General features: G+C 44.2%; 1 protein-coding gene across 2 annotated transcripts in view; it reads right to left on the bottom strand.

The window, feature by feature from the left end:
• Positions 1-12,645: 12,645 nt before the first annotated feature.
• chd7 (chromodomain helicase DNA binding protein 7) overlaps positions 12,646-15,915 on the bottom strand; it is a 74,259-nt gene continuing 70,989 nt past the window's right edge. For both annotated transcript variants that reach the window (XM_085806095.1, XM_085806096.1), the window contains exon 41: positions 12,646-15,839. In XM_085806095.1, the coding sequence (XP_085662221.1) occupies positions 14,824-15,839 (1,016 nt within the window). In that variant the 3' untranslated portion in view covers positions 12,646-14,823. The remainder of the gene's footprint in view (positions 15,840-15,915) is intronic.

The following is a 15,915-nucleotide window of genomic DNA, read 5'->3' as shown; positions in this document are numbered from 1 at the left end:
ATTTGTTTTAATTTTCTGCACTGACATAAATCATGGATGTACTGACAAGACACACATTGTGTTTTCTCCGTTTTTGCTTGTTTCTTTTATTGTTATTCATATATCTTGATCATTTATCTCTTTATGTAATTTATTTATAATTTTTATTTTATTATTATAATTTATATATTTCTGATTGTTTGTATGTTCTATTTATTTTTGTATGACATTACATTTTATTGTTAACTATTGGCATCTAATAAGCTTTTTGAGTTTTCACCTCTTCCAGCACTGTAAATTGTGAATATAGACTTTTTTTTTTTTTATCTGTACAGAGATTTTACTCATTTATGTTATAAACCTACAGGATATAAAGATTAGGGTTAGGTGACATGTTGTCAACACCAGCCTTATACTGACATTACATTTCTTATGGGAGTGTTCAATGTAAATAACTACTTTCAGCCAGTATTTATATGATGTCATTGCAGGCAGCACATTGTGTGTGTGTGTGTGTGTGTGTGTGTGTGTGTGTGTGTGTGTGTGTGTGTGTGTGTGTGTGTGTGTGTGTGTGTGTGTGTGTGTGTGTGTGTGTGTGTGTGTGTGTGTGTGTGTGTGTAAAGCTGGAGGACAGGGATTACACCACAATAGTGACCTTCTCTTTCACAGACAAGTCTCAGCAGCAGGTAAAGACTTCACTTCCTGACCCACACTGCCTCTCTGCTGCCGGCTCCTCGGCTAAATGCTGCAGCTTCCGGAGCCGTTTGCTCTCACTGGCGAGGAAGTAAAAAGTCCCACCTTCCCTCGTTCCACCGTCCATACGTCGCCGGAACCCCACAGTGATTTTGAATTGGGGCAAACATTGTGTTGCATGATGTCACATCACACTCAGCAGGTGTCACAATCTACAACAATGAGCCGAGAGACTAGAAAGCTGCACAGAGCTGAGACTCTTTAAGAATACTCTGTGATGACGAACATTCACATCATGGTCATTTAATCTGCTGTATAAACATTCATCATACCGATTAACCAGGCTTCAAAGAGACTGTGTTTAAAACCACTGCTGCAAAAAGTGAGAATAGCAGGTGGCTGAGAATCATCTCTGCTAATCCCGTCCAGCAGACTCTGTTGTCCTGCAGCAGCAGCAGCTTCTGTCCTTTGTCTGCTCCCTCTCTTCTTCACTGTTATGCAGATTTAAGATTTACTTCTTTATCCAGGTAGAGCCTCCACCTCTCTGTTAATGCCTCACAAATAAACACACACACACTGACTAAAAGTAGCTCTTTACACAGCTCTAGCTCTTCTCTTCTCTTCTCTTCTCTTCTCTTCTCTTCTCTTCTCTTCTCTTCTCTTCTCTTCTCTTCTCTTCTCTCCACTTCTCTTCTCCTCCTCTTCTCTTGTCTTCTCGTCTTCCCTTCTCTTCTCCTCTTCCTTTTTCTCCTCTTGTCTTCCCTTCTCTTTTCGTCTCTTCTCTTCTCTCCTCCTCTCCTCTTCTTCTCTTCTCCTCTTTTCTTCTCTTCTCTCGTCTTCCCTTCTCTTCTCGTCTCCTGTTCTTCTGTTCTGTTCTCCTCTTTTCTTCTGTTCTCCTCTCGTCTTCTCTTTGCTTCTCTTCTCCTCTCCTCTTCTTCTCTTCTCAATTTTCTTCTCTTCTCTCGAGGAAAGAAGTACAGTCTTTCTCTGTTTCTCCTCTCTCTCCCCTTCTATCTCTCTCTTTAGCATTCTGTCTTTATGTTGGACAAATTTAGCATTAGAACATTTAGAAGTGTCTGCTCCTCATTGACCTTGGCAATGGTTGTATGTGTGTGTGATCATGAAACTTTACTTGTGCAGAACATATAGTTATACAGTACATAGTAGTGACAACTACTGTAAATGAATGGTTTTGTCCTCCATGTACTTGAGTTGACATGTGCTGTGTCAGAGGGACACCTTGTCAACACTCACAGAGACACAGTGATTGTGAGGAAGCAGCTCCTGCCAACAGACAGGACACCACCACAGTCTGCACATCTGCCGGACGCCACCGCCGATCTGAGCCCAGGAGCTGACGTCCTGATGGAAGCACAGGCTGAAAACAAAGCGAGAGAAAGTAAAAAAATTTGCTCCATTACTGGCACACACACACACACACACACACACACAAAAACCTGTGTGTCCTCACCAGTGTCACATGACACCGATGTGCAGCAGCCTCCTCGGTGCAACGTGAGAGGCTGTTTTTCACAGACCGGGGAGGTCATTTCCAAGAAGAGGAGCTGAATCTCATCACAAACACTTCCCTCTCGTTAGCTTTTCATTACGTTATTATCAGACTAGACTATTCATATTTGTAATGAATGGAGTCAAGCTCAGGGCTGCGCTGATGTTTCTGGAAGCTTCATGAAGGATTTGGATACTACATGTAATACTGTAAATGCACTTGAGGGTAATGGAAGCGTGGCTGTGTGGACAGCCACCTCCTGCAGGCAGCTCCGGTTCTGCCAGGTTGGTGGTCCAAACACAAGTGCACACTGCAAAAACTCAATATCTTTCCAAGAATATTTGTCTTATTTCTAGTCAAAATGTCATTTCTAGTCAAAACAAATCTCATTATACTTACAAATACAGTAAGACTAATCACATAAAAAGTAGTTTGTTTTGTAAGACATTTTTACTTATTTCAAGCCTATTTTCACTTGAAATAAGTAGCAAAATCTGATAGTGGAGCAAGTGTTTCTTACATATTACAAGCACAAAAAAACTTTTACTTTCACTGGCAGATTTTTCTACTTATTTCAAGTGAAAATCTGTTTGAAACAAATGAAAATGATGTACGTAAAAACAAGTAAATTTTTTGGTGATGAGTCCTGTTTTAAGTGGAAAGAGATTAGTTTTGACTAGAAATGAGACATTTTGACAAGAAATAAGACAAATTATTCTTGGAAAGACTTTGAGTTTTTGCAGTGCAGCCCTGAGGTGTGCACCAGATCAGGTTTTGAACAGGTCCTCCCCACTCCAGACACACACACACACACACACACACACACACACACACACACACTCGGTGTGAAGTCGACAACATCTAAGTAACAACTAAGTACAAATGTTTTTCACATTGGTGGAAACGACACCTGAGGTCACTGACATTACTGCTGAGTGAGCAGCGACGGCATGTGGAGCTGCGTCATGATTCAGCTGCTGGCTGTATGGAGATACATTTGTGTCTTTATTATTCAATCCAAAAAAGGTTGATTTAAACAAAAAAGATATTTTGAATCAAAACCAACTTTACTTCAATCAAAAAAAAAAAAACGCAATTTTTTGTGTCTCAAATATATTTTTGCATTCAAACACTTTTTTTTTTTGATTGAATAACAAAAACACAAATGTATCTCCATAGCTGCACATTAGATCTGTCATCTAAAGCTGAGGAAGTGAACAATCTGATTGATTCAGTCTCATCGAGATCTTGCAGCATCACTCTACTCATATTCATATTCACATTCACAGACACACACTGAAGCGGTGGAGTTGTGCAGTGTAACTATTCATATGACAAATATAAAGTTGCCTAACTAAAATAAATTTTGCATTGTCATGGCCTGGCTCAAAGGGTCACAATAACAAAGGAGATGTGAAGATTCAAATACAGATTTTATTGAACCAAATTAAACTAAAGTTAAATATTATAAAGTGTGGGAAATCAGTCAATAGTATAAGGTGTGGTGAGTGTGTGTATGCAGGTGTTGAACGGTTTGGAACAGAATCAGAGGGATAAGTTGAAGCAGCATGGTTGAACTGAACCAGACACATGGTGAACCTGTGGGCAGCAGAGAGAGAGAGAGAGAGAGAGAGAGAGAGAGAGAGAGCGAGAGCAAGTGTTGTACTTACCGTAATGTTCTTTTAAGGTCTTACTCTGTATTTATCTGTGCTATTCTGTATCTATCTGGTGTTTGTTTTATGCTATGTTAAACAACATAAGTTAAGAAAAACCTTATGTTTCTTGTATGTCAAAGAATTTCCACTGCTTTTTGCAGGGGACAATAAAGGTTTTCTGAGTCTGATTCTGCGAGTACCACACAGAGCCCAGGTGTGTTGAGCCACTGAAGACAGCTGCAGACAGGAGGAAGAGACACACCTTGAGGATGACACACATAAATACACACAGAGTGATTAGTAAGATCTGAATCAGTTTAAATCACTCTGTGTGATTTGTTTTATGTTTATCTATAACCTGAGGTGACTGACTGTTAGACTGTTTGTGTCTGACAGAATCCACACACACAGGAGCACTGAGCTCTTTCCAGGAGAGGGTGACGATGCCGCGTGCATGGAGCAGTGTTACGTAAATCAAACAGTTCAATCAGACAACTCTGGAATGAGAAGAAATCATTTATTGAGCGTAAGCATAGCATGGCTGCAGCAGGTTTGGCGTCAGGCTCTGTCTCATATACGTTCCCTGAATGATCTGCTTTGCCAGACATTACAGGGAATGAAGCGGACCCCCCACAGGGAATCAAGAGACAGAGCCCACAGGTGGATGCTGTGGAGGTGGGTTTGCAAAACCTCATGGGCAGCAGCAGCAGCAGCAGAAGCAGAAGCATAGCCAGGGATGAGCAGGTAAACTGGGATTTAAATAACCCGTCCTATTTGGGCGAGGGGAGCATGTGACTGATCAGCTGATCAGGATGGGCACGGCTTGAGTCGTCTGCCTGATCATAAGAGGAAGAGGAGGAGGAAGAAGAAGAAGAAAAAGATGAAGAGTGGATTCTCCAGGTCTTGACTGGAATGGAGGAGGAACATCAGCCTCCATCATTAGGTGTTGGTGATGATGGAGGTGGGGAGGGTTGTGACACATCAGACCTTCAGGATTCACACGTCACATTGTCATAGTCATCAGACCACTCCCCTCCTGCTCTGTGGATGGAGACCACCCCCATCATGGTTCACCACAGTATAGAGGTGATCACTCTGATCAATGCTGTATTGATTTGCAGTGACCCCTCTCTGTATACATGAACCCAAGCCATGCCATGAAAATGCCCACACAGCCCCTCCCTCACTGTGGGGGTCCAGCCCTCAGGCCTGATGTAAAGGTCAGAGTAAGGTCAGTGGAGAGCTGCCTTACAGTGGAGACTCTGATCTGACACATCTTGGTGATGATCAGCGTGATGTACAGTGTGTGTATGAGACTAGGGGTGAACCCAGGAGGAGGAGGGGGCTGGCAGAGGGACACCAAGGGGGGAGTTGTGGGTTCTACAAGTGAAGACCACTTCCGTGTTCAAAAAGCTACAGTTCTCTGGCGGCCACTGGGGGCTGGTACCGGAAGTGAGCAATTCTCCATTGAGCCCCATGTTAAAATAGCCGACTTTACAGCTAAAAAAAAAACACATTTTCAGCCTGGTACATTTAATTTTTTTGGTCTCTAAAGATAGTTTCCACCTCCGTGAACACCGTGGGTGGTGAATTTTTTGTACCACAACCGTTTTAGTGTTGTTTAGGCTTCATAAATGGGGGGGCGGGGTGGGGGGGGAGTGGTTACGTTGAGTGACAGGTTCGCAGACAGTTACTGGCCGTTAATTGGTTGCTTCGAGTTCAGTGGGCGGGTTCTCGACCGGCAAACCGCCACACCTCTCCAAATATGGAAAGTAGACTCCCACTAAAATCCAGTCGTAAGAGCACAAACCAGACTCCCCCAAACCAATGGGTGACGTCACGGGCGCTACGTCCTTTCTTTTTACAGTCTACGAGGGACACGCTGAGCTCTATAGATACAGATGGAGCCATGATGCTGCACACTGCACATCCCTCAGAAACAAAGCCAGGCTTTGTAGCAGTATATCACAGTGGAGCATGGGGGCTTATACTCACACACTCTGCATATAGAAAACACAATATGCATGAAGAATGTGTTGAGTAAACACTGATGTCCTGCTGTGTCTGTATATGTGAAATCTGTGCAATTACTTCACTGCAGCTTTAAATATCTGACCAGAGGTGACCTGATGATGTTGATGTGTCACTTGTGTTATTGACATGTCTGATCTTGTCATTTTGCTGTTTTTATTTTTTTATTTTTTGTAAGAAATCATTTCCTGGGAGTTTTTTTTCTAAATTCCTGGAAGGAGAAATGAGGGTGGAAGACAAGACCACATGCTGCGTCTGTGGCTCTCTCTCTCTCGCTCTGTGTGTGTGTGTGTGTGTGTGTGTGTGTGTGTGTGGCGGCTGGTGGATTTCACGTCCCACTTCCTCCAGCGAGGTGATTAGGCCAGACGTCTGTCACGCACACACACACACTCCACCTCTCTCTCTGTGCTGTCTGCTGGAGTACGGTAAACACACCCTCACCCTCACTCATTTGTTTACTGTGTATCTGATTCTATTCATGAGAGGACATTACACTGTTCCCACTGGATCAAGGATGCCAGCCATTTAATAGTAAAAAGAAAAAAAACTATGTAAGATATGAACAGTGAGATGTGTGGTTCCCTACAATAGATCCACATTAGAACCCAGATGGTGTGTTTTCATGTGATTCTCATCAGGTCATGATTTCCACAGGGGGCGTCCAGCACATAGTGAGAGTCCACTGCATTTTTTTGTATTGTCCTTCTTGGGGAGAAAAATATGACTAATTCCATCCAAGTCTGGACAAAATCACCAAACTCATGAATGAAGGACAACGTCTGGGCTGGATTTACTGTAAAATGACTCAGAGAGTAAGGAGAAATTTGTCTTCTCATTCTTTTGCCTTCAAGACAATTACAGTGAGAGCAAGATGACCGTTTTGGATTGGGATCCTCAGTACTGTTTGATAAATAGAGATCACAGGGATGATGAAGTCCAGCCGAAAAAGAGAAAACACATTTTCAGTCATTACAGTGGATCATTCACATATTCATGATGTCAGTTCATCTGAGTTCGCTGAACATTATAATACCTTCATTAGTTTTAAAGGTCAAAAGTATGAATCACAATGAAAAGATGAGAAATCAAATGTAAATGAACAGACATGTCGTAAGCAGATGTAGCCTATAGAAGCAAACATGATATCATAGTTATTAATTACATTAAAAACTCAAACATTCTGACCAGTTTTATATACATCTTAACACACTAACCACTGTATTTTAGTTTCTTCACATGTGCTTCATTCAGAGGAGGACACTTTGGTCAGATAAAGTTTTATCATAAATGTCTATAACTTGATTTACGCACTCAAGGTCATGATACTAAAAATAAAAAAAAGAAAGAAAGGAAAAAAAAATCTGTTACGTTGTAGGAGTTGAGACGTCATGTAGCAGTTAGAATAAGAGCTGTATGTTCCTACAGTGTAGGAGTGCAATAAGATGTAGATTACATTAGAATCATAACCACATCACCTTATCATAAACAGTAGAGGCCTGGATCTGTTCACAACAACAGTGCCTTCTCACCATCACTGTTTTTTCTCCACATAACACTGGTGAGGTGGTAATGTCTGAACAACAGGAACACAGAGCTTCACTGTTACACAGTCACAAAACATCCATCACATTCATTATCAACAAACCTGCAAATCTCAGAACGTCTGTGTTTGAGTGTCAGCGTGTTCACCAACCAAACCCAGATGCTGCAGACACATGGTCAGTTCACCTCCGTCTGTGGACAGTAAAGTGTGTGAGGAGTGAGTAAATGATGGACAAGATCACCTGGGTCTGAGACCAGGGGCGTTTCTAGACACTCTGTAGGCCCCAGGCAAGAGGTAACTAACGGCTCTTAAATTGTATGACTGTTACATTTTTTCTGACTATTTTTTTCCTGTTGTTTTGCGCCCAAGTCACGTGACCCTCTAGTTTCCGGCCGTGAGAAGAAAAAACATAGCAAATATTTCTATAATTTTTTGTGGAAAAATCAATATTTTGAGGTAGTTTCTGCATAAAAATGCTTTTTGATTACATTTCTAGTGAGAAACATACTGTATTTTATTTTCATATTTTTTGCTCAGTGAATGTACATAATCATTCACTTGCTTGTTGCTTTTTCAGATCTAGCCAGAATAATTCAAAACGGCAATGTTTGCTGGTTACATTTTTATATACTGGGTTACAGTAATGTACACAGCCAGTGACAACATCAGGTTATCGATATGGACCAATGTCAGCCATCCCTGGGGGCCCCCTCCAGCTCAGGGCCCTAGGCAATTGCCTGGGCTGCCTGCCCTGTTGCAACGCTTCTGTCTGAGACCACATGACAGGAAGCAACCAATGAGAGAAGACGGAGAGGAGTCATCTGATTGATTCATTTCTCTACAGTGTGGTTGTGCTAATGCTAAACTTCTGCTTTATTTAGCTCCGCCCCCCCCCCCCCGTCCCTACGAATCGACAGGATTGGTTCAGTAGGCTTGTGATGCATGAAACTCAGAGATTCAGTGCAGTTGATGGAGGAACCATTTAGACCTGTTCACACCTGGTGTTCACCTGCGTCCTCACTGATCTGATCACAGGTCAGCTGCTCCGAGTGTCCGTTCACACCTGCTGGAAAGCTGATCACCTGTAATCACATCTCACTTCCCGTATGAACTGTAATTAAACTGGTTGGTTTAAAGGTCCAGTGTGTAAAATCAGGGTAAAACCGTGACATGTGGCGTTCAGATTCTAGACTGCAGCACTCACTCACTCGCACTCACCCCTCTCGTCAGCAAAGTGACGATGGCTTCCGAGGACAAAAAAACTTGTTTACCACGACTGGGACGACTGGGAGTATTTCAGGAGTAGCCTATGGAGCGATGAGGTGAAGATCTAAACCATTTTACCATATGTCTGCTGTTTCCTCCTCCTTCTTCTTTCCTTCCACCTTCTTCTATGTTGGTTTATTTATGAACGCGAAACTCATGAAACAAGCTCTCTGACTGGATTTCCCTTCGGGCTGCCGTACAAACATGGCGGAGCAAGATGGCGTCACCCTCTAAAGCAAGACCCTTGCTATAAAAGAAGAATTATAAGGCTACGAAAACCAAACACATTTTATTTTATAGCTTATACAAATATATATTCCTGGGTAGTATATTCAGATTTTGACAATAAACCTTGACAAATATTACACAATGGACCTTTAAGCCAATCAACAGATGGGTCTGATGCCAAAGTGCTTGTGTCTGAGTGAGTCAGAGAGAGAGAGAGAGAAAGAGACAGCGGGGCTTTTCCATACAACAACATTGTACCCATGAAAATAAATCCAATTCATAATCAGACTGTCAGAGGACGTCAGCAGACTAGTTGGTCCCTCAGTGCAGCAGGGACATGTTCATGTCCACACTGTAGCCACCTGAACGCATCACGGGTCACCTGGGACACAGGTTAACACCAGGTCTGACCAGCCTTCACTCATACTGTTCACTCATCATATCTTGTATCAGAATAAAGGAAAGAAATCATGTGGATTTTTAACATCCAAGGATCTTTAGTCCCAGACTGAAGCTTTTTGAGGAACAACAGCTTCTACTGTTGATCCACATGAAACAGCACAGACACGCAGGGTTTAGTTTTAAGCCTGTAGGTTTGAGGAGGAAGAAAAGAACAACCCAAATCTAACACATACTGTCCACTCTGCTCTCTCCCACTGACACACACACACACACACACACACACACACACACACACACACACACACACACACGCGCGTACACTGAATGGGGTCTGGCTGTCAGTTTGTGTTTTGTCAGCAGCTCCAGTGGGAGAGAAGCCATTTTTGACAGTTGGCTGGAATGGTACACACACACACACACACACAGAGAGAGAGAGAGCGATAGAGAGAGAGAAAGGGGGAGAGAGAGAGAGCAGCTATTTCCTGTTTTCTTAATTCACCTCCATCTGACCTGAACTGTTGAGCGTTCAGTTTTCCTCTTTAATGCTGACACACTCTGTTATATGAGCACAACGTCCGTATCAAAGCAAACACTGTGGTTGTTTCAGAACGGCCTCATCACACCTCCTGGGTCCGCTCGCTTGTAATGAGCCCCGAGACCTCTAGGGGTCTCTAACAGGCCTCTGAGACTCAGAACATGCACTCACTGAGCACCACAGACACCTGTGCACCTGCTCCTTCAAGCTGCTCAGCCAATCAGGTGGCAGCACAGAGGAGGGAGGAGATGCTTCACCCTGAGTGACAGAAGAGAAGAAGTTTTCAAACTTTTCTGAAACAACAGGGACGTTTAGTGACTTATAGCAGCTATTGAGTAAAGTGCAGAAATCACAACTTGTTCATTAACTTGAATACAAATGTATACTTACTTATAATCATGTGAATTAGTGAGGTATGTGATAATGACCATTCATTCAAGTGCTGCACTAATTGTGATCGTCCCTAATTCATATTTGAAAGGGCCTTCCAAGAACACACCTGGACAGAGGTGTGACAATGTGACAGTGTGTAACAACCCAAAACGTAATAACGGCCAATAACATAAGAATTTGGGCAATTTTAAATTAGCCAATAACATAATGACTTGCCAACAACGTAATAAGTTATTATGTTATTGGCCTGGTATTAAAAACTCCTTTGAAAATGTAATAACTGGAGCCAATAATTTCATAATATTGTATTACTTTATTTTATTTTTATTTTCAAGTCAATAGGTTACAACCAGGTTGTTGATACACTACTATGTTTACTTCCTCTGTTTGCAAACGTATGTGAGAAATGATGCATGAAGCATCCTTTGTTTCTCAGTGTAGATGAGACACAGACACACAATGCAGAAGTTTAAATGTTTCACAACTGTGACATCTTCTCCCCTGAAAATAACAAAAAACATATAGTGATACATTATTACATTAATGGCTCCAGTTATTACAATGTCAAAAGGTTTTGTTTTTTATACTAGGAGGACAATATTGTAATAATCAGCCAATGATGTAATAATTTATTACATTATTGTCAAGTTATTGGCTCAAATATTTAATTACATTATCACCTTTATTACATTGCTACAAGGTGCTTTAATGATTAGTATAATAAGATCAAGGTAATTGTACCTCTGACTCTACCTGCTGCATTGACAGCTGTTGTCCCAGAGACGTCCTACAGGTGTCCTGAGGACTGTGGTCATGTGGACGCTTCAAGATCCTCACCTCCAATCAGCCTGAAGCCTTTATTTCATGCTGCAAACTCATATTTTATGCTCTTTTTAACCTAGTTTTTTATTTTATTATATATTATTTCTTTTTTCTTGTACTTTCTTTATTCTTTTTTCTTGCTTTTAACTGAATGTTTAATGTTTAAGATTTTTACTATTCTGGGTTTGATTTGTTTTCATTTTTATTTCTTACTGTTGAATGTTTTATCTTTATGTAAAGCACATTGAGGTATGGAATGTGCTGTATAAATAAGGATGCCTTGCCTATTAGAGACAGAGGGAGAGAGGAAGTGAAGCAGCAGTTGAACCATGTGGTTTGAACCCAAACCGATCAGACCCACTGCGACCTGTGACCCCTGACACCTCAGAGCCCCACCCCCTGATCAGGACCGTTGTGTAGGGGGAGAAAGGTGATGATAATTCTAGGGGCCCAGCACCCAGTATAGGGCCCACAAAAAACCCAGCAGTCTAATCTTTGTATGACTGATTTATTCTGCATAAGACCCTGATAGTAATGCTGCATTAGCATCAAAACAAAGTTGATAAAAAATGATAATACGTAGTCTAAGAAAAAAAGTGGAAAAGTCAGGGGGCAGGGGCCCACTTTAGTATTCTTTCAGGGGGCCCAGAATTCCTAGCAACGGCCCTGCCCCTGATCCATCAAGTTATTTTCTCTATTACAGATTTTGTTTTCACATTGTTGTTCCTGCCCACTGCAACTGTCTGGCTGTATGATGACATCATGACAGGAGGGATGACCGTCAACCCACATGAAACTTCTCTCCCAGGCAAACACCAAACACTGAGGATTAACCCCTTGGTTCATCAGACTCTCAGACCACAGTCTCCTCCTGCTCCCTCCTGTGTCATGTGGATGTCTCTGACCTGCCCTCCTCCTCCTCCTCCATGCAGGGTTTCCTCCCAGAAGCTATGTTCGCTCGCCTTCTGACCGGCCCGGTCGTCAGGGAGGAGGGTGCCAGGCCCCCCAACAGCTGCCAACAGCTGCATTCAGCATCGGCTCCAGGGTCAAACCAAACGGCTGAGCAGCAGTTGGAGGTATTTATCAGACGGCCCATGTAAACATGACACCCAGGTTTAAATGACAGTCAAACATTTTTCATTTCAGCCTGACATCCAACCCTCCTCTTCCTCTGACAGTCAGACCCGCTCAGTGAGAGAGAGGGGGGGGGGTTCTAGCTGTGTGAGGCCCATTGTTTACCACCGTGTCACGGCTGGTGGAGTGTGTACCATGGCTCCATTCCTACCCATGAGCCTTTGCTGCAGAGTTTAATCACATAGTGTCTTCAATAAGTGAGCGTGTCCATGTGTCCTGACTGGACCTCCAGTTACGCTGATTTTCCTCATTTATTCATTTACTTAGTTTGGTTCACACACGAGAGGAAGAGCAGAGACAGTAGTGAGTAAAGTGGTGGCGTTGACTGGGTCATTTACTCTCTTAGACGGTCATGGAGTTTGATTCCTCCTCTGTCTGGGATGTTACAAACATGATCAGTGGGAACACACACACAGTAGACGAGTGGAGGTTAATAATGAGATGCAGGCGGAGGTTTGGTTTCCTAGGCGAATATCATGATTCACTTTTATTAAAAGCATCATAGCTACAATTCATCATACATGATGTCTCCAAAAAAAAAAAAAACCCAAAACAAAAAAAGACACACACCAAAAAAAGAGGGAAAAAAACATTTACATGGTATGTCTGTAAACTTCAAGGCTAGATAAGAATTTTGAGGTAATGCTCTTCAGCTTGCTGGCTAAAAGTAACAAAAGTCCATTTTTCAAGAAAAGTAGCTAAGTAATAAAGGTACCTGATTATTTTAACTCTTTAACACCAGTGCATCAACAGGAACAGAGTGAGACAAAATTGATTGCATTACTTATTTGTCATCATTTACAGTTTTAGTTTAGTTTTTCTATTCATACGACACTTGTGGTTATTCATATAGAGAGAGTGTGTTGGGAGAGTAATGTTGGAACATTCAAAAGCTGCCTTGGTTATTGCTGTCTCAGCATTCGAGAGGAGAACGGGTCTTCACACCCTCAGTCCCACTTCTCTCTCTGCATCTGCTGGGCTGGCTGTATATTAGCAAATGTTAATAAGACCTGGCCACAGTGTGTGTTTGAATGGACTTTCAAATATTTGAATCACTCGCAGCGCTTGATTTATCTCGGACACTTCAAAACTGGCCTCGGGGAATGGAAACAAATCAAACGCCTCTTGCGCTTTTCAAGTATTTAAAAACTTAAACCAGAGCTGAACTTCATATAGAACGTCGTGAGTCTTCAACTCTGTTGAAAATGTGTCTCAGTCCTGTCTTGGCCAGGCCTGGTGTCAGTGTGTGTGACTAGAGCAACAGTCTTTAAAGAGAAGGTCACTAAGGAGCAGCACTTGGTCTGGAACTACTGGGATGTGAAGGAACAAAAAATTTAAAAAACAGGATTTTTAATGTGGCAGCGACTAGTTCATGTGCCCCCCCTCCCCTTTTATTAACGAATAATCCTGAAACCTCACATCCCTGTGTGGACCACCGCTCCAAATCCATTCACAGAAACCTCCAGAACGAGGACGGCTGGTTTTCAGCGGCTGCGACGGACCAATCAGGAGGCCCCGATTGGTGGCAGACCCAGCCCGCCTGCCGCTCCCCCGAGCCCCAAAACCAGCCGCCTCTACGTGGAGGGACAGGATTCAGATGTGGCAGTGGAAAGACTCAAAGATCGGTACTCAAAACAGTGTGGGACTGGGTTTAACACAGTATTGGTTCGGTGTGCACGCACACGCACACACGCACAAGCACGCACACATACACTCAAAAGGAACACAGCTGGTAGGGGGAGTCCTCCTAGAAACAGTCACATGATAAAGAGGGTTTTAGGGGTTTTAGTGTGTGTGTAGTGGTGGAAGTCTGAATGTGCATGTTATGTGTGTGTTTTTTTTCATGTGTGTGCGCAACTGAAGTATGTGAGGCGTTTGTCGGGATGTGTGTGTTGTGCGAGTCAGTGTGTGAGACTGAGTTTTAGGCCAGTCTAGTTTCCTTTTCCTCCTCAGAGTCTACCTGGTCTGATATGTGAGAACTAAAAACCTGCTCTGGAACAGAACAGCTCAACTCCATTTATCCACAATTCATTTTGCAGCAGCTTTGTCAGACAGACAGCTGGGTCAGCTGTAATGCTGTTTTTTTTTTTGTTTCTTTTGAGAACCGATGTTAGAGAACGCGTCGGCAGCAGCCGCTTCTTCTCTTGTTGATGAGACGCTGCCGACAAAACAACAAAACAGTCCAGACGAAGGAAGCAAAAATAAAAAATGACAGATCTGAGAGCTGAAAGCAGCAATAACAATAATAATGATAATAATAATAATAACAACAACAATATAGTACTATTGGAACCTTGTGTAGTCCTGTTTGAGGGATTGTGGAAGAGAAAAGTTGACAGAACCCAGAGAGAAAGAAACAATCTTTGAAGAGGAGGCGAGCGGCTGTGAGGACCCTGACTACACTATCTGCTCTCTGACGCGTAGCAAATAAACCTGGCCAAAAAATAAACAACAAAGAGAGAAATCATTAAAAAACAACATAACCAAAGAAAGAAAAAGAAAAAAAAACAAAAACAGGACTCATAATAGTTTGGATGTTTCAGGTGGAGGTGTGTAAACGTGGTGAGGGGGGAGGAGGAGGTCGGAGGTGAGGAAATGTTCCAGGCCAGTCAAGTTTGTCTTTTTATTTCAGTCACTCTTTGTCCTTCTGCGGAGACGCCGTGGCGTCCTCGTCCTCTCCTCCCATCCCTCCGTCCTCCAGCAGGGAGTCGTCGCCCTCGCCCCTCGCCTCCTCGTCCTCCTCCGCCCCCTCGTCCTTCTCCTCGGCCAGGTCGCTCTCTCCTCCGCCGTCGTCCTCGTCCTCGTCCTCTCCCATAGCTTTCGTCCCCTTCTCCTCCTCCTCCTCCTCCTCGTCCTCCTCCTCGTCCCTCAGGGGGTTGGCGGACGCGGCGTTGCCCCCCAGCGCTCCGGCCATGGCGCTCTGCAGCTCGGCCAGGGTGGAGGCGGTGGGGAAGCCGGGCAGGCTGAGGCCGGCCAGGCCCGGAGGTAGAAACATGGAGGGGTAGAGGAGGCTGGGCGCCATGGTGGACAGGAGGAAGGGGTTGAAGGCCAGGGAGTTGGCCGACATGCCGGCGGCGGCCAGCAGGGCGGCTGCGTCGCCGTTGATGGACGCCTCGGCCGGCGAGTCCATCTGAGGAGCGGCTGCGTCTTTACCGCCGTCCTCGCTCTCCTTCTCCATCCTCCTCTTCGCCTTCTTCCCTCCGCTGTTGCCCGCCCCCTCCTCCTTCTCTCCTCCCTCGCCGTCTCCTCCCCCTTTCTCCTCTCCCTCTCTCTTCCTCTTCGTCGTTGTCGCCGCTTCGTCGCTCTCTCCTCCCTCTGCCTCCACCGTTCCGTTTGTGTTCCCTGATGCGGCGGCGGCGACAGCGGAGTTGGACGCGGCGGCGGCGGCCGTTGCCAGGTTACCGCCGAACAGCCCGCCCAGGCTGAACATGTTGGGGAGGGCGGCGGCCATGTTGGGCAGGCCTCCCATGCCGGGCAGCATGAGGGGCAGCATGGAGGCGGCGGCCGCCGCCTGCTTGGGGTCGGTGGGGGCGGGGAACGCCATCAGACCGGCGGCCAACTGGAGAGACTGGAGAGACTGGAGGCTCTGGAGAGACGACAGGTCCATCCCTCCAAACAGGCTGTTCAACAGCAGAGGGTTGATGCCTCCTACACACACACACACACACACTGTTAACATGGAGCTTGACAACCTTTTCAGCAGCAGCACATGTTCTGACTGTTA

This window comes from Trachurus japonicus, chromosome 17 (genome assembly GCF_045865225.1).
Source record: "Trachurus japonicus isolate A0001 chromosome 17, Traja_1.0".
NCBI classification, from domain to species: domain Eukaryota; kingdom Metazoa; phylum Chordata; class Actinopteri; order Carangiformes; family Carangidae; genus Trachurus; species Trachurus japonicus.
Note: the sequence above shows the minus strand (reverse complement) of the source record. Positions and strands in the feature narration are given on the sequence as shown.